This window comes from Benincasa hispida, chromosome 11 (assembly GCF_009727055.1).
Source record: "Benincasa hispida cultivar B227 chromosome 11, ASM972705v1, whole genome shotgun sequence".
NCBI lineage: Eukaryota > Viridiplantae > Streptophyta > Magnoliopsida > Cucurbitales > Cucurbitaceae > Benincasa > Benincasa hispida.
The window spans coordinates 35,257,327-35,277,092 of record NC_052359.1 but is presented as its reverse complement, the minus strand read 5'-3'; the positions used below and the strand labels follow the sequence as shown (position 1 = coordinate 35,277,092).

General features: G+C 35.5%; 2 protein-coding genes across 2 annotated transcripts; both read left to right on the top strand.

The window, feature by feature from the left end:
* Window positions 1–5,814: 5,814 nt before the first annotated feature.
* On the top strand, window positions 5,815–13,706 carry LOC120091899 (NADH dehydrogenase [ubiquinone] iron-sulfur protein 5-B). The gene is made up of 2 exons (XM_039050057.1): window positions 5,815–6,107; window positions 13,230–13,706. Exons 1-2 carry the CDS (start codon window positions 5,958–5,960, stop codon window positions 13,329–13,331), a joined length of 252 nt encoding a protein of 83 aa, XP_038905985.1. The 5' UTR covers window positions 5,815–5,957; the 3' UTR covers window positions 13,332–13,706.
* Window positions 13,707–17,574: 3,868 nt separating this feature from the next.
* On the top strand, window positions 17,575–19,289 carry LOC120091690 (phytochrome A-associated F-box protein). The gene has a single exon (XM_039049799.1). The coding sequence runs from the start codon at window positions 17,753–17,755 to the stop codon at window positions 18,764–18,766; it is 1,014 nt and encodes a 337-aa protein (XP_038905727.1). The 5' UTR covers window positions 17,575–17,752; the 3' UTR covers window positions 18,767–19,289.
* Window positions 19,290–19,766: the final 477 nt, after the last annotated feature.

The window sequence follows — 19,766 nt, the reverse complement described above, 5'->3', positions numbered from 1 at the left end:
TCCCTTCGAATGGTTGCTTGGGGCAGATCTTTAGGGCCTAAAATGGCGGGTCACACTTAGGGGAGATTGTTAAGTAAGTTAATAATCTCTTGACCAAATCAATGATGGTTAGTCGTTATAGGAGCAAGAGTTGTTCTGATATTAATGACTGGTTGAGAACTTCTCAATTCAGATGAGGGATAATTGACCTCCCTTTTGCGGCTTTTGTCCTAAACCTTTGAAGCGTCATTGCGAAACTAGATGTCACATGGGGTTCATATTAGTTTTGCTAAAACCTTATTGGATGTTGTTTGTTTTACAACGGGTATTTTCTTAAAACCTAACATAGGTAATTGTATTTTTCTTTTTAGCAACTCATTCATATTTTCGTTTAGTGCTTTTAATATGACCGATTATATATAGTGGAAAGAATCGTATAAGACGTATTTCGTGGCAAACGACCTCGAATTTGTCATGGTTGAGGAATGTCCTCAAGTCCCGACCCTTGATACATTGCGAAGTGTTCGTAATGCATAAGAGTTATGGATGAAGGCTAATTATTTGTCCCGACTTCACATTTTGGCTGATATACCTGATGTTTTGGCAAAAAGGTTTGAGAACATGGTCATTGCATGTGAGATCATGGACTCGTTGCAAGATTTGTTTGAACGTCAGTTCTTACTTGTCGAGCACAAAGGGATGGATGACGAAACCAGTAGTGTCAATTGTTCTGACACTGATCCCACTACTCTCCAAAAGAGGAGGAAAGACAGTAAATCTGATCTATTGGTCTTGGAGACGTGTTTGGTAGAGAATGATGATTCTACCTGGATCCTTGATTCGGGTGCTACCAATCATATCAGTTCCTCTTACCAATGATTTAGTTCCTGGCAAACGTTGCCACAGGTAGAGATGACTCTTAGAGTCGACACTGGTGAGGTTGTTTCAACTGTTGCTGTAGGCAGGCTAAAGTTATTTGTTGACAAGAAACGTTATCTGTTACTGGATAATGTTTTTATAGTTCCTCATATTAAAAAGAATTTAATCTTGGTTTCTTGTCTTATTGAACAAAGGTATACCATCTTCTTTTCTGAGAATACAGTGTTTATTTTCAAGAATGGAATGGCGATTTGTTTTGGTTCAATGAAAAGTAACTTATATGTGCCATTAGTCATAAAAGTTTTGTTTAATACTGAAATGTTAAGTACGACCACAATAGCTAAAAGACCAAAGGTTTCTCCTAAGGAAAATGCCCATCTTTGGCATCTAAGGTTAGGTCACATCAACCTCAATAGGATTGAGAAGTTGGTGAAAAGTGGACTTCAAAAGAGTTTGAAGAAAACTCCTTGCCGGTATGTGAATCATGCCTCGAAGGCAAGATGACCAAACGACCTTTTACTGGAAAAGGTTATAGAGCCAAGGAAGCCTTGAAGCTTATACATTCTGACCTCTGTGGTCCGATGAATGTTAGGGCTCGAGGTGGGTATGAATATTTCATCTCTTTCATGGATGATTATTCAAGGTATGTGTATCTTTACCTAATGCAACGTAAGTCTGAAGCCTTTGACAAGTTCAAAGAATATAAGGTTGAAGTTGAAAACTTGTTAAGTAAGAAGATAAAAACACTACGATCTGATAATGGTGGAGAGTATATGGACCTCCAATTCCAGAACTATTTGATAGAACATGGAATTGCGTCTCAACTCTCGACCTCAGGTACACCTCAACAGACTGGTATATCAGAAAGGAGAAACAAATCCTTGTTGGACATGGTTCGATCTATGATGAGTTATGCTCATCTTCCAGACTTGTTTTGGGGTTTTGCAGTGGAGACTGCATGTTACATCCTAAACAACATTCCCTTGAAAAGTGTTTTTGAAACACCTTTTGAGTTGTGGAGAGGCCGTAAAGGTAGTTTACGTCACTTCAAGATTTGGGGCTGTTTGGCACATATGCTAGCAACTAGCCCAAAGAAGTTGGAACCGCGTTCAAAGGTTTGCCTCTTTGTAGGCTACCCCAAGGAAATGAGAGGTGGATACTTCTATGATTCGAATGAGAACAAAGTGTTTGTTTCTACAAATGCTATCTTTTTGGAAGAAGACCCCATCCAAGATTATAAGCCACGAAGTAAGCTCGTTTTACGTGAGATTTCCAGTGAGACTGAGACTACTGAGGGTTCAACAAGAGTTGTTGAACAGACTGACAGATCAACAAAAGTTGTTGAGGTCGGTGCATCTAGTCAACCAGCTCAAGAGTTGAGACTGCCTCGACGTAGCGAGAAGGTTATGAACCCACCTGACCACTACATGGGTTTGACTGAAGCCCAGAATGTCATTTCTAATGATGGGATTGAGGATCCGTTGTCTTTTAAGAAAGCAATGAAGGATGTTGACAAGGATGAATGGGTTAAAGCTATGAAACAGGAAATAGAGTCTATATACTTCAATAACGTTTAAGAGCTTGTTGATCCGCGAGATGAGGTAAGACCTATTGGGTGTAAGTGTATCTTTAAGCGAAAGAGAGGATGGAAAGGTGCAAACCTTTAAGGCTCGACTCGTGGCAAAGGGTTATACCCAGGTTGAGGGAGTTGACTATAAGGAAACTTTCTCACCTATTGTCATGCTCAAGTCTATAAGGATACTTCTGTCCATAGCCACATTTTATGATTATGAAATATGGCAAATGGACGTCAAGATTGCCTTTCTTAACGGTAATCTTAAGGAGACCATCTATATAACTCAACCAGCGGGGTTCATAATTCCAGATCAAGAGTAAAAAGTTTACAAGCTTAATAGGTCCATTTATGGGCTGAAACAAGCATCTAGATCATGGAACATTAGATTTGACATTGCGGTCAAATCATTTGGCTTTGATTAAAACGTTGATGAGCCTTGTGTTTATAAGAAGATCATCAACAACTCAGTAGCTTTCCTAGTACTGTATGTGGATGATATCCTACTCATTGGGAATGATGTAGGGTATCTGACGGACATTAAGAAATGGCTAGCTTCCCAGTTCCAAATGAAAGATTTGGGTGAGGCACAGTATGTTCTAGGGATCCAGATCTTTCGGGATTGTAAGAACAAACAGTTAACCCTGTCTCAGGCGTCGTACATTGATCAAATGTTGATCAAGTACAAAATGCAGGATTCCAAGAGGGGTTTGTTACCTTTCAGGCATGGAATCATTTTGTCTAAGGATCAATGTCCTAAGACACCTCAAGAAGTTGAGGAGATGAGACGGATTCCCTATGCTTCAATTGTAGGAAGCTTAATGTATGCAATGTTGTGTACTAGACCTAACATTTGTTATGCAGTAGGGATTGTAAATCGGTATCAGTCCAATCCAGGATTTGATCACTGGATGGCGGTCAAGACGATCCTTAAGTATCTTTGGAGAACGGGGGACTACATGCTCGTGTATGGAGATAAGGATCTGATCCTTATAGGATACACAGACTCTAACTTTCAGATCAATAGAGATTCTCGCAAATCGACATCGGGGTCCGTGTTCACTCTGAATGGAGGGATTGTAGTGTGGCGAAGCATCAAGTAAGGATGCATCGCGGACTCCACTATGGAAGCCGAATACATAGTAGTTTGTGAAGTAGCTAAAGAGGCTGCTTGGCTGAGAAAATTCCTTTCAAATTTGGAAGTTGTTCCAAATATGGATTTGCCTATCACTCTTTATTGTGATAATAGCGGGGCTATGGCAAATTCGAAGGAGCATCGGAGTCATTGTCTGGGAAAGCATATAGAACGGAAATACCACTTGATCAGAGAGATTGTGCATCGCGGTGATGTGGTTGTCACAAAGATCGCGTCCGAGCACAGCGTTGCTGATCCCTTTACAAAGGCTTTCACGGCTAAAGTGTTCAAGGGTTACTTGGAGAGTCTGGGTCTGTGGGACATGCGGTATCTTGTCTAGGGCAAGTGGGAGATGATACTGGGGTATGCCCTAGTTTATTGTATATTGTACATATATCTTTTCTTGTATTATACATTAGTCTCCCGAGGTATTAGGATAAATGGGAGATTTTTGGGATTGGTGTCCTAGTTCTCCCGAAGTCTCTTTGTTTGTAATTATACACATTATTTATGAATAAAATAATTGTTATTTCATTCTGGCATTTACTCATATCCAATAAACAGAGCTCTATGGTTATCTTATCTAAACTTAAGCGTGTATATGTGATATACAAGTGCATCATGTCTTAAGTGATAATCTAAATAGGTCTTTAGTATAAGGATTAAGGTGGGATACCTGATTCTGGTGACACTACGGATGCGACCCGCTTTGTAGAGGTTTGCAAGAGTTGTAAACTACTACAAATGGTAGATCTTAACCATTCATATAGAGACATGTGAGCGGGGGTGTCCTATACAAAGAGTTTGTATAAGATCGGACCACGAGATGACTAGACTATGTATATAACGCCGTTGATACTGGAGACCTACATCTCACCTAAACGACCATAGGTGAAACGATCTCAATTCTACGTGTTTTGGGAACTTCTGCCATTGAGGGCAATCCTTTTATTAGTATGGGTGAGAGTGGCCAGATTGCCAACTTAACATGCCTACCTTTTTAGGGACTTGTCTGATCCAGAAGCTGGGAACTCACTTACATAGGATGGAACTCACTCCTTCTCTAAAGTAGGGTAAGTAGATAGATTACTCCCTTAAGGGCTGATTCCGGGGCTTGAACATAGTACTACAACTTCTCTTTGGAAGAAAGAACTCAGTTATAATAGAACTATGACTTATGTTCATTAGAGGGATCAGGGGTACTTAAGGAGTTAAATGTAACTGCAGGGGCATAATGGTTATTGGCCGAGCTGTACTTACGAGCGATCTGTGAAGGGTTGTCGCACTGTTGATTGGTTAAGATGGACACATAATATATATGTACTAAGGAGAGTTCAACTATCGGTCTTTAGTGGAGTGCCTGGTAGTTAACGGATGGTGGATCTCGTGGCTAAAGAGTTTAGTTAGTTATTCACGTACCGTTGGAGCTTCGAGCTATAAGTCCATAAGGTCCCCTTGATAGCTCAATGGATTCAAGTTAAGGATCAGTTCTTGGTGTTTATTTGAAATGTTCAGATTGACAAGAGGTATTTCGATTATATGTGATGTGACCGGTATGATGTATGAGATACATCTAGTGGAGGGTTGATGTAAATGAGATTTACATTAAATACCATGGAATAGAAAAAGAACTATGGTTTATATGTTTCATGAGATGAAATATTAAAACTATAGGTTATCATACTATATTTGTAACTTAAATTGAAAATGCTCAAAATTCGAAAATCGGAGTTTTAAAGGAAACAAAATAGTTCCTAATGTATAAATAAACTCATAAGCAATCTATAGACCTTAAAATCATTCTAAAATGCAACATTTCTTTTTACAAAAAAAATCTGAAAAAATTATGAAACCCCATGAAAACCCAGAAAATCAAGAACAATGCCAAAAAATCTAAAACCAAAATCCTCCTAAAATATGCATAAATACTTACTTGATGAAGATGAACGGATGAACTTGAAGATGATGAACCTAAATATTGAAGAAAAACTGAAAGAATGAGAGAAGTTGCTTAAAACGAATTTGAAGGGTTGCAAGAAAACGATCATGGAAGGAGGGATTGAGGTTTTGAATTTTTTTTCTATGAAAAAAGTATAATGATCTTCTCCCACAAAGGATCAAAAATGCATTCTTTATAAAAGGAATCATTTTTTTCCCAAAAAAAAAAACTTCCAATAGGTCATTTTCCCCAATAACCCCTCTCTTTGTCAATTCACGGCTAAGCAACCCTTTATCATTTAAAAATTAAATTCCATCCTTTTGCCACTGTTCCCTCAAAACCCGAACCAGAATCCATCAAAATTTGAGTAACTTCCACTTTGCCTTCGCGGCTCGAGCCACACCAAACACAACGACACTCCGATTCAGTGGTTATCTCGAGAGATTCAGAAGATGGCGTCAGGGTGGGGAATCACCGGAAACAAGGGCCGATGCTACGATTTCTGGATTGATTTTAGCGATTGTATGTCCCGCTGCCGAGAACCAAAGGACTGTGCTCTACTCCGTGAAGATTACCTCGAGTGCCTCCACCATTCCAAAGAGGTAAGACCTTCCATTCCCCTTACTCTCCTGCTGCTGTTTTGTTTTTCTTCCAATCGTTCATGTGTAGGTTAGATTGATTGCCTGAATAGGGATTAGATATGTGGTTCCTCGTTCCTTTGAACTTCTGTTGCCTAATTCGACCTTGGCTCATGTTTTCGACTCGCATCCAAAGGCGGTTGTGTAAGATGTGGTTTAGATCTGTTTTTATATGTAACTTGTTAATTGACATAATTTCTGGAGAGATTTGAATTTTCGGCTACATGAATTCTTGTGGCTTTAAGTGATAGTGATCGATTAGTGAAAGGTGGCGTCATGTCGACGAATAAATAAGGTTGTGTGGCTTCCGTTTCCAGTTCCAAATGGTTTTCAACGTTTCAATGAACTTTTTTTTAGAGTTTTTATTTACAAGATTGAATGTTTTAGAGAAGCACGGTGGAGCCCTCTGTCTCAACCACTTACATTTTAAGTTTTGTGTCTAATGAGGGAGAGGGATAGGTCAACTTTATTGTTTCAAGTGAACGGTTTGCCACACATTGCATGTTTTAGTCTGTTTAGGCCAATATGAATGTATTTCAATGGATAAGATACCAATTCTCTATCCCCAAGAGGATGGTTTCATCCCCTACTTCTGCAACTGTTGAACTCACAAAGAGGAAAAAAAAAAAGGGAAAGAAAGAAAGAAAAAGGAATGGAAAGTACAAAAAAAAAAAAAAAAAAAAAAGAAAGGAAAAGAAAGAAAGATAGTCATAATCAGTTTAGGCTTGCCTACGGGGACATCTGATAAAATAATCAATTTAGGCATCCCTTCAGGGACATCCAATAAAATAATCAGTTTAGGCGTTTCTGTTAACACACAATAGTGTGTTTATGTTACTGAACATACATCTTCTCTATGAAGATATGTATCCGTGTACACTTACTGTGACAACATTGAGTTCTGCCTGCTAAGTTTATTTTATTCCAAAAAGAAAAAAACGGGATAGTGGGATATGTTTTTGGTAAATTGATTATATAGATGCTTGATTGTTAAAATAAAACAGCACGCCTGTATGCTGTTGAAGATACAGCTTGCCTATGAAGATTTGAATTTGTGGAAAGCCACTTAAACAACATCATTTGCTTTCTAAGTTTCACATATAACTGTGATAAGCAGAACCGATTTTTTTGATTATGTGGCCTCTTTATGCATTCTGGTGTTAGGCCTTGGCATCAATTTTATTAATCAACAATCACTTGGAAGGATTTAAGAGCTCCCCTCTCTCCCAATTTTGACAAGAGAACCCAAATACAAGATATTAACCAAAAACTACCTCACCTACTCGGCCCATCAATATCAAGGATGAAAACATCCGTCAACATGTCGATATATCCGTAAATTGAAGGGTTATCGATATTAAATATCCACGGATATCTTTGATATATTTTATAGATGCTCGTAAAATATAAAAAACGACATCTAGTTAATCCAATATGAATAAAAATGCTAATAACAATATCTATAATTTAGTTTGAGAGTAAAAACAACTTAATTATTAATCTAAACAAATTTTCTGAATTTTTGGACTTACAGAAATATCTTTCGATATCGATATTTTATCGACATATCCGTTGAGATATCCACAAAATTGAAATCTCAATATTGATATCAACATCGATATTTTAATCTTATATATATATATATATATATATATGTATGTATGTATGTATTGTTTATTGAGAAAAAATGAAGAATACAAGGACATATAAAAAACCAAGCCCACAAAAACCCATTTAAAAAAAGAGTTTCCAACTAAGTAAGATGCTACCTAGCTAAGCAATATATATATGTACACACACATATACTCAGCTACCCAAGTCCCCTGAATTAACAATTTTCTTTGGGGCCATCACACACACAACATTCTCTCTCACGTAATTACACCTCTTTTCTTATGCCTACGTGTATAAGCTCTCATAATTGCAGCCTATCAACCTGTTAAAATGAATAATAGAAGAATGTCATGTCTCTATGTGGGAGAAAGCAACTTTAGTTACGAACGATGAAGAAATATAAAAGTAAACTTCTTTGTTGTTGGGGTCGATGGATATTTTATCTCTATGGGCATTTGTCCATCTTGCCCAAAGTTGAAAATGATTTGTGTTAATTATGTAAAGACGAATGGGAATGGTTGGTTTGTAATTGGGTCTAATTGGATAATTGGAAAAAAGATAAATAGGGTTGAAGTTGGGTCGGATTGTACGAGTCATGAGGCCAAAATAAAGGGAGTTGGACTGGAATGTGGAGATCCGTGTGTTAAAAGAACACTGAAACAAGTCGGATCGGGTGGATGGATATTGAGTTGAAAATGGTCGCATATGCTTCCTTCTCATCGTCGTCTTCTTCGCATGCAACAACAGAGCCACCTTAGATCACAACTTCTTCTTCTTCTCCAGGACTGCAAATAGGGTTTAGGTGCATCATCTCATTTTCTTGCTTCTTACTCGCAATTTTGTTAACACACAGATTGCGCAATTTTGAGTTTACGTCTTCTTTTTCAATTGATTTTTCATCTTTGTTGCCACAATGTCCTTCACACTTGAGTCTCAGATCTCAGATCTCAACATGTCTGCTACTCCTTCACACTCAATTCTCGAATCTTCTGGGTTTTCTGGTTTTCTGTTTCATTCGTTGCTTGCACTGTTTCATAGCTTTGGGTGGGTTCTTGAATTTCATGAAAGTTACACTCCCCCTTTCATTTCATTTATCAATGAAATGTTTCTTATCTAAAAAAGAATTTCACGAGTGTTACTCTTAATATTTGAAATTCTAGCCTTTTCGAATTTTATCGTCTTCAAGAAAGTTGATCCAAGTTCTGAATCATATTTTTTTCAAGATACCATGAACATTGACTGCTCCTTTTCTAATTTCTTTTGGTGCTTTAAGATTGACGTAGGATATGCAAAAGCAAACTTCTTTAATAGTTTCAGAATAACTGTAGTAGGAAGTGACATATTTTCTTCAATAGACTATTATTTTTTCTTGGTTGTTTTTCGTAATAAAGAAAATATTTTCTGGTCTTGAACATCCTTCTAGCATTGTAGTACTTGATTCTTGGACAATTATTTGAAATTTTCTCCTTAAAGGGTTTCTACTTGTAATTAGATGCACGTCGTTCTGAAACGAGCACATCTTACGAAACTCTTGTGATCGATTTCACTAAAAGAGTTTCCTCGGTCTTCCACTAACGGCAGCCAACATTGGCCTAGACATATGCTCTGGTACCAAATTGGTGTAGCCTACATGACTAAAATGAGAATTTTCTCTAAGAATCAATCAAATGTATATTACGTATCAAAAGTGGTAAGTGCATGGAGACATTTATAGAGAATTGGAAAACAAGCTAATCCTAATCTTTATTAATCAAGAAAGCTATTCTTAGTCCTAATCAATTAAGGATTTGACCAAGATACTTTAATTCATCCTAATCCTACTCCATCATACCGCTTCATAATTTTCATTTTTTTTTTTGGTTATATCCTTGATAGACCCTTTCTTTTAATGTTCGCATCATCACCATTAGCTTTGCAAATGTGAAGATCTAAATAAACCTCATCTTGTTAGTTTTTATGAGCCAAATATGTGCAAGTCTAATATTCGAGTGTTTTTTCAATTTAGTCCTTATTTTTTAACATTTTTTTAGTTTATGTCCTTCACAATGGTAAATGTTAAAATTGGCTCACAGATAAGTTTGTATATCCTTGGTGAGTTGGCAAAAATTTAAGAAAGGAAATATACCATTTAAGTAAGGAAATTTTCTAACTTTTCCTCCAAGTTGATAGACATTTTGACATTTCTTCTTTTTGTTGATGGTCTACTTTCTCTTTTTAATTTTTGCCAATTCACTAAGTATCATATCATGGAAGTTTATCACCCGCAATTTTTACATTCACGGTTCTTGGGTGGGAATGATATAATTGAAAAATATTATATCATAAGTAACTAAGTTGAAACTTTTAAAACAATAGACTAAATTAGAAGAATACACCCAAACGTTAGGGACCAAAAGAGATATTTACCCTTTTGATGGCTTGGTAAATGACTCCCCTTGTGCCTGAGCTGTCTTTTCCCCATTTTGGTTTAGGCATTCATACCTGCTACTTGTTTAAATCTGTCTTCACTATTAGTTCTTAGGGGCATTTGGCTCGCAAAGTTGAGTTGAGTTGGTAATAATTATCTGAGAAGTTAGATTATCTGTGGAGTTAAATTGTCTGTATTTGAGGTGTAAAGTTGGGTTGAGTTGAATTGGAATGTCTTGTTTGGGGTGCTGAGTTAAGTTGAGTTAGAAAGTCTGTATTTGGGGTGCAAAATTGTGTTGAGTTGAGTTTGGGTATTTGGTACAATTTTTCTGAATGAAATTGATTTTGTCTTGAACTTTTTGTCTTATTTTTTTTAAATTTCCAACTATACGCATATTTTTCTAAAATTTTTAACGCTAAAAAATGCTTTATTCTTTTTTTCCATTATTAAAACATAACAAATTCCTACAAAGTAAACGTATACTAAACACAAATTTTGAATTCAATTTTTGGACACTCAATTGCATAACGTATATTCTTCATTCTTAAACACCAAACATATTCCAAACAAATGAAAATTTTTCACACGTACTTAGCCCTCAATCATGAACGCTGAAGAAGCGTAAAAATTGAACAACTTTTTATTTTTCCTTCTTGAAAAATGTAACATATTTTCACCACACAACTTGAATACTTAATTATATAACAATTTTATGGTTAAGTCTAATTTGTCACTTACAAATGAAATAATAATGTCCAAAAAAATGTCTATAAAAATGTCTATGTACATATAAAAAAATGCATAACAAAGAATAACCCTCGATGATAACTCATAAATTGTTCCCCAACAATTAAACAAAATTTAACTATAAAATGTAGAATCTGAACTTAAAACTAATGAACCTCAAACTAATTATTGGAGGAATTGTGCAATTAATTTGAGCCCTACAAGTAAGATAACAAACTATAGTTAGATTATAATAAAGCTAAATGCAAATAAAATTAAAATCAAACATACTACAACATGCCTTCAAAGGTTCGGAATGAATTAGATCGTAACTTCAAGACTAAATAGGGTTGTCCTTAAGGGTCTTGTTAGAGGTGGTATTCGTTGGACTTGGTCATATGAGGTGATTTTAGTGTTGGTTGATAGAGGTGGTGTTCACTGGAGTTGATCATCGAAGATGACCTTTATCAGAGTTGTTGTCGAAGGTGGTTGTCGGAGCTCGAAGTTGGTTGTTGGAGCCTTGGAGTTGGTCATCGAAGGTGGTCAAGCGAGGTGGTCGTCGGAGTTGCTTGTGCGAAAGTGGTCGTCAGAATTGGTCCTGAAGTTGTCGTCTTAGGTGGTTACCAGAGTATGAAGTTGGTCATCGGAGTTGGTCAGTGAAGGTGGTTGTCGGAGTGTGGTAGCAGTAGACACTGATGGGTGGAACTATTGAAAACATTGGAGGGAGGGAGAGAGTTGGGGTGAGTTGAAGGTGGTCGTCGGAGTGTGGTAGTGGTAGTTGCCGATAGGTGAAACCATTGCAAACATTGGAGGGAGGGAGAGAGTTGGGGGGTGACTTTAAGGAGAGTTGGAGTGAGCTGACGGGAGAGTTGGGGTGAGTTGGTAAAAAAGCCAACTCAAGTCCACCAATATTTAAAGTTGGTGGGGTAAACATTGAACTGGTAATTTTTATCAACTCAACTCAACTCATGTTGGTGTATCAAATACCCCCTTAATGATTATGCCTTGTGCATATCACTTCTAATTTGCACCGGTTTACATTTTTTTTTCCCTTTTTTCTTTTTCTTCTTAAATGGTTTTTCTTTCTCGTTTCTACTTTCATTTATCTTGAAGGTAAATGGATTATGCTAAAAGTTGACTTTATTTCTATATCTAAATGGCTAAATCGGTAAAATCTAGCAGCAAGTAACAATAATCAGAGTGTTAGGTTTTTGTAGGAACAAGTTTAACTTTTTTAGCATGATCATAGATTCACCATGCATTCAGATGCTCTTTTCTGATTTTTTCGTGGGATATGTTACTCTCTTGAGTCAGAAATGAACCTCAATCCAATTACTATATGTGTTCCACCTTATATTGGTGTACTTTATTCCTCCTGTGCATGTCGCTGAGCGGTGTGGTCTTTGCTCTGCATTTGCCATCACGCCATATGGATGAGTATGTTATATCACTTGTAAGCACAGTTTAGTATACACGTAGAAAAAAGTAGACAGGTGGATTTTTTAGTTTAATTAATTAATTTTATTTTTTGCATCTCTAATACCATCATTAGTTGATTGACTAGCCCAAAGTGCAAGCCGTCATCTTTCATGCATTGAGGTTTCAATCATGGTTCAAAACTTAAATTATAGCTACCATCTACCTAAGATAATAGAAGTAGTATTTAACTAGTATCCTGACACAACATAGTACTTGCGATTATTCCATAGAATTAGTCATGCACCACATCTTTAAGAACCAAAATTTAAAAATACTGCTATTTTATAGTGAGTCGAGGGGATACTTGTTTCTGTCAATGACTAATTTGACCTTGATGACAATACCACGCATCAGTGGGTTAGATTATGTTTGTGTTATTCTTGCTGTTTTTTTATTTTTTTATTTTTACACGAAAATCAATTAAATGAATTTATGGAACCATTATGATCGTGATTGAATTCTAATATTTATTAATTGAGTGGGGTATCTAATTGGATTGAGGTTCATGACTTGGCCTTGTGGTAAATAATGGAACATCTCCTTAATATTTGCTAATAGGTCATGTGTTTAATCCATGGTATCCACCTATCTGGATTTAATATCCTACGAGTTTTCTTAACACCCAAATGTTGTAGGGTCAAGTGGGTTGTCCCGTGAAATTAGCTGAGGTGTGCATAAATTGGTCCGGACACTCACAAATATTAAAAAGAAAAAAGAGAACGATTAACTAAAAATTCATTATATTAGGATTAAACATCCAAAATGGTAGGAGTATGATCTGCTTTTATTAGGAATGATTCTACCTGCTTTGTAAGTACTCGTTCTAATTCAATTTGCTTTGTTTGGACCATACCTTACAGTTCCAAAGAAGAAACCGTATTTATAAGGAGGAGCAGCGTAAACTAAGGGCAGCCGAACGGGATGCCAAAGAGGGTAAACACGTCGATGCTGCTCATGCATAGTTATAATTATCATTCAGAGATTGAATAATGAAGAGAATATGCGTTGCTATTTGAACAGTTTTTTTTTTTGGCCTGTTAATGACATTCCATTCCGTCTTCCCTGAATCTGGTATGAAATTCACAAGTCATGCAACAATGCCAATTCATTTTTTTCATTTCTCCATCAGAAGGACAGCATTATCTGCTTGAAGATGATGTTGACTGTGTTATTGGCACTTAATCTTATTTCCAAGTTTTCCAAGTGTTCTGGTTTAATCAATAAGCTCTTAGCAGATTGCCATTCTCTAATATGTCTGTCTGGGGAAGAGGTCATCATAGTGTTTGGATTGCTATCCATAGAGAAAGGTTAATGAAACATTAGACGTTTTGAGGGCCTCTAACTGGTATTACTCACCTCTATTCTCAACCCCGAATATGTCGATTCTGAATACAAGAGGAAATTATTAAATAGCAGGGGTAAAACATTGTGAAATTTGTGCTTGAAATGCCAGATGTTTAGGCCTTCATATAACAGCATAATTGGGAGTTTCACTTGTTTCAGTAACTGATGTCTCCCTTTCTCCAATGTTAATTACATTTTCCTAATTTAGGAGTTTTTTTTAGAATTCTCATTTATTATGATTCATGAGATGAGTAAACTAACCTCTCCCAGAATTAATCTCTCTTTTTTCGTAAATGGCAACTTACCGAACCCAAGTTTAAATTTTGAATCCATATTTAGGTGTTAATGTAAATGTAGACGCATTGCAGCCGCATGAGTAGCTATTACTTAATAAAATAGGTTACATTAGCGATGGTTTGAAGAAAGTAAAAATTTAATCATTTCAAAAGTTTAAAATGTAGTCTCTATAGTTTATAAAATTATAATTTCATAAATAGTCCATGTGGTTTAATAAAATACTCATAAATAGTTTCTATATTATCAAACATATGGACAAAGTTCAAATTATAAAGTATGGAGATTAAATTCTCTCTAAATCATAGGAATTAAATTTTCCATGAGGCATTTTGAAAGTTATTATATGAATTTGTTTAAATATCAAGTTTAGATTTTAGAAATGACATTTGAAAGTTGAAATGCTGAAATGGAAAGAAAAATGAAATATAAAACAAAATTAAAATTAGTATGATATGAGAAATACAGACATATCACATCAGAACGTGTATATAGTTGATTTATGAGTTGGAAATGATGGAAAAAGAGTGAGAAAAATGGAGGATAAGATTTGGAGAAATTTGAAAGACTAATGGGGACGAGCATTAAGTTGAAAAATGTGAAAGATGAAAGGTATTTGTCATATTACTGAAGATAAAAATAAAGATTGAAAAAACAAAGAACAGTGATTGACAGAATTGTAAAGTGAGATTCGTTTCTTATCAATGGAGTGAAGTGAATGCCCTTGGGCATTGGCCAATGCTTTTCACCTCTCTAATAGTTAATAGATAGACATCTTTCAATCAAAACATGGATTGCAACACCCACCACCACAACATCTTTATGTTGGCTTCATTAAGATTCTCCTCTCTCTTTCTCATTCCTCTTCTACAACTTTCTTTTCCTTTTCCTTTTTCTTTTTTAATTTAATTAAACCAATAACAAACTAGATACAAAGAAGATCATGAGATAAAAGAGAGGACACTAAGCCAAACTTTTGCCAACGCAATGACATGAACAATCCTATTACAAGTCGTAGACCATCGATAGCTTTGATCCGCCATTTCCAGTGAACAACCTTGAAACCCACCCCAACTGGAAACCCCTGAGTCATGGATAATCCAACTGAACCCCTCTGCTTTTCGACTCGCTCCAAGACACATCACAGTTGAGCTTCCAACATCCCATTTGAGGGTAACTTGTGAGCCTCAAGCTCTTAAGCAATTTTAGCGATGCTCCAGCGTCTTTTCGACTTTGTAGATAATAAGCTTGAAGATTAGCTTTAGACCTATCTTAATAAAGGCTATTACGAAAGGACCAGCTGCCACATGATCATAACATAATGCCTTTGTCCCTCCCTTAATTTTCTTCTTTATTTTTTTTTCAATGAAACTAAAACTAAAAAAGAAAAGCTAGATTATAAAACACGTAGATGAACTTTTTCATTTGTTGCAAAAATACCTCTATACTTGTAAACTTAAAATATTACTTTTGATTTTATGAACATTTCAAAATTATTATTGGAGTAGAAATCTTTTATAATTCTAGAGAGGAATTGAAACATGGAATATTGTGGTAGTGTCCTAAAACAAAAGATTGAATCACCACACACATTTAAGTCATTACTACATTGGTCCAAACATAGTTCAAAATTCAAAATGATTTCTACTTCGAAGGTAGTTTGAAATGTTTAAAAAATGTTAAGGGTAATATTGCATTTTTTGTTTTGTTGAAAATAGAGGGCGCTTTTGAAACAAAGGACAAACTTCAAAGATAATTTTTATAATTTAGCAAGAAAAGAGATGGTTTTTTTAAACTGTAGTTAAATTATCATTTTGGTTCTTATACTTTGAAGTTTATTCAATTTTAGTTTTTATATTTTTAATAAATCTTGAATTTAGATAAATAGTAATAATTATTTTTGTGCAAGAAAACAATATGCGAATATTTTTTCAAATTTTATAGTAAAATGTTTATAAATAACAAAAAGTTTTTTTTTTTAAATAAAAAAAAACAGTAACAAACTAACAAATTGACTAAATTTGAGATTTATTAAAAATATAGACTAACATTGAACAACCAAAAGTACACTACTAAAGTTGAACAAACTTAAAAGTATAGGAACCATAATGATATTTTAACCTTAAACTTTCAACCGAGATAGAGAGAGACAGAAAGGGACGGCAAAAAAAAATGTATAGATGCTTTTAAATGCTGAGTATTTCTTTATCAGCTTTAAATTCGTTTATACAGAAAGAATTGATTGAATTTGAATATAAATTTGGTCTAAGTATCTTCAATGTTTGTTTATTTACGATAATTTCGAGATATACTTTTTGAAAGAGTGAAAGATGGTTTGAGTCTATTAAATTGAAATCCTTAAATACTTGTATTCATCCATTTTTATATAGTAAGTTTTAAATTCACATAAAAGTTGCCATACATATTTAAAACTTATTTACAAATGTGATATAATTTATTGCAAAAACGAAACCTCTTAACCTAAGATTGAGGTATAAACTAAAACAAAACTAAAGTACAAGAGCTAGACCTCACACATAAACCAAACAACCAAAATAAAGAAACCAAAATAAATGCTTATGTCTCGAGCTAGAAGAAACCATCGAAACCACAACAAAAGAAACTATTTCAAATCCTTTGACAAGTCAAAGGAGTCTTGGAGGTTCACAAAGAGTGGACTCATTTGCCACATAGCGACAATTGACCGCCAAAGGGAGAAATCATCTTGAGAGAACAACACCAAAGGGAGAGAAGAATCTGCAGGATCTGTAGACGACATAGACTTTCTAGACACTATGGATTAGCTAAGGACTAGACCCAAGAATGAAGCTGTGCGCTCTCCATCACCGAAGAACCTTCAACGATAACAACAATTACCCATTCAGATAGAAATAAAATATTCAAATTTCCAGATTTAATTAGTTTTTTTTTTTTTTTTTTTTTTTTTTTTTTTTTTAAAAAAAAGAGTTTATGACTAAGTATAACTACTAAAATCAAGGATTAAATAAATGTATGTTAAGAGGTCTAATGTTTATGAAACAAAATTTGGTACTCTATTAAGAGGTCTAATGCCTAATGAGACTAAAGTTACAATATTATTCTCCACCTTTCATAGGTATTTCAAAACTAACTTTGAAATACAATTCATAGAGGTCAACTACCTAGGATTTAAAATCTTACAAGTTTCTTTGACACCCAAATGTTGTAAGGTTAAGTAAGTTATCCCATGAGATTAATTGAGGTGTGCATAAGCTGGTCTGAACACTCACAAATATAGAAAAAAAATACAATTCCTTAAAATGTTAATGAAAATTGAGACTTGGAATAGTATACTAATATGCAAGTTTTCATTTCTATCCTTGATTACAACCACACAATTTTAAGTCTCGATTCTCGTTCATCATCTTAATAAATTTATACTCTAAGGATAGTTTCAAACCATTTAAATTTCAAATGTGTTATTATTATTATTATTTGTAATTTAGCACAAACAAGAAAAGAAAAGAAAAAGGAAAAGAAAAAGTGACAGTTGGGAAAGAAATAATTGGGGGAATGGCTGGTGTTTTTATGATGCTAAGTTGGGGAATTTGTGTGGACGCAAAACCAGAGGTGTTTGTGTGGACGCAAATGGTGAAGGAGAGAGGACAGTGTTCCACTTTCACCACCGACCCCTTCATCTTCAAACTTCATCTTCATCTTCATCTTCAACACTCTCTCTTCTCTCTTCCCAAACCCTCCTTTTCCCATGGCTGATTCCCTCTTTTCTACTCTTCCCGACGACATTCTTCTCAACATCTTCTTCAAGCTCGAAGACGATCCCCGTAACTGGGCTCGATTAGCTTGTGTTTCCACCAAATTCTCCTCTACAATCCGTAACATCTGCTGGAAAACCAAGTGTTCCAACGCTATCCCTTCTCTCGTTGCCGATCTCCTCGTCGGCGACTCTATTCCCGCCGGTGGATGGGCTTCCCTTCATAAGCTCGCTGTCTGTTGTCCTGGTCTCGTCCATTCCGGTGTTCTTCTCGAGAATTCTGATTTTGGGCTCGAGCGCGAACTGGGTCCTGATGAAAACTACATGAAATTGTGTTCATCTCACAACCCAGAACCTGAATCGGACCCTTCTACTGCTTTATTTGAGGTTAATTCTGATCTCTCTGCTTCTGCTTCTGCTTCTGCTTCTGCTTCTGCTTCTGCTTCTGATTGTGCTTGGTCTCTTTACGATGATTTGTATCTCGATACTATGTATAATGATTCTGAAGCCCCTGATGTTCTCGACCCACAAATTGGTGTTACTAAAGTGGAGAAAGGGGTTTTTATGACGGATAAGGATTTTTGTGTTTCGAAGAGGAGAAAGATCTGTAGGTCTATGAGATCACATTTGGCATCTGGGGTTTGGAATTTAAGCAGGGAACAAGGAAATAAACTTCTAAGGAGTCGATTTCGAGGCGATTCTCTTTATATTTGTGATTGGCCTGGTTGTGTTCATATCGAAGAGAAGAGGAATTACATGCTTTTCAGAGGCATTTTCAAGAATTTCAAAGGATCTCATGTTTGGAGAACGATAAAAGATGGGAATAGGAAGAAAATTGATCTGAATTGTGCGTTTTGTTCTTGTAAAGAGACTTGGGATTTGCATTCTGCCTTCTGTTTGAGGCGGGTTTTTGGGTATCATGATGATGGAGAGCCAGTTGTTCGAGCTTATGTATGTGAGAATGGCCATGTCTCTGGAGCTTGGACAGATCTACCATTGTACACTTGATTTCACTTGTGCTTTTGCTCTCATTCCTCATTCAATTCCATAAAGTACTCTACAAAGAAATGGAGGGCAATGTTTTGGTAGCTCTTATGTCTATAATTTAATGTCATTTTATTGTTCAACTTCTTTCCCTTTCTTGCCTGTTTCCATGAATTGGACACGAACTTCCATTAAAACCATTGTTATAGGTTTCATCTCTGAGTTCTGATATAGCTTTTAAGAGGCTTATTCATTTGAGTTGTACATGTTTCATTTATCAGTAGCTGCTAAGGAAAGATAGCAGCTGAGATGTTATGGAGTGAAGATATTTAGAGAAAAATTGCAGTTTAAAGATGAGGCATAGCATAGCTTCAATCTTGGAGGAGTTCAAATGAAGCAACACTTAGAGATAAGTTGAAAAAAGAACCTTGCTATTTTGTGCTTATAATCTTCTGTTTGTATATGATGAATTTGTTTGTTGTAGGGGAGCATTGTTTCCCAATCACTTAATTTAATGAAAGAAATGCTAAAACGCTATGTTCATAGATTTGTAGGGCCAATCAAACTAGGTTTTGACAATCTTTTTAGTGCTTTCAGGGTCAGTTTAGTTGTTTTTTGAGTGAAAACAATTCTTCTATAAGCACTTTTGATAGAACACTAGCACTTAAAAGTGATTTTCCTAAAATTATTGAAGTATATTTTTAGTATCTTAGAATTGTATTTTTAAAGGGCTTATTCCATAACCCTCCTAAAACGTCCATGTATAAAACAAGTTATATGGTATACTCTATACAAATCCAACCAGTAACCATAAACAAAATATCCAAAGTGTCTTTTGATGAGATCAAACATTTTCTAGTAATAGATAATGGGGTCCAAACCACAAAATGGTCCAAAGGGAACAGAACACTATTCTCTCAATTTCTCAAGCATAGGATAAAGAGAACAAAGATTTGGGGAGATTCTACAATGGTGTATTTGAGTAGATATCTTTGATGATGCTTCTAGGTAGATGTTAAAACGT

Excerpts from the sequence above, each read along its gene's own strand:
- LOC120091899 (XM_039050057.1), top strand. The coding sequence starts at position 5,958 with ATGGCGTCAGGGTGGGGAATCACCGGAAACAAGGGCCGATGCTACGAT. Across the intron at positions 6,108-13,229 it reads GCCTCCACCATTCCAAAGAG|TTCCAAAGAAGAAACCGTAT; the intron begins GTAAGACCTTCC and ends CATACCTTACAG.
- LOC120091690 (XM_039049799.1), top strand. The coding sequence starts at position 17,753 with ATGGCTGATTCCCTCTTTTCTACTCTTCCCGACGACATTCTTCTCAAC.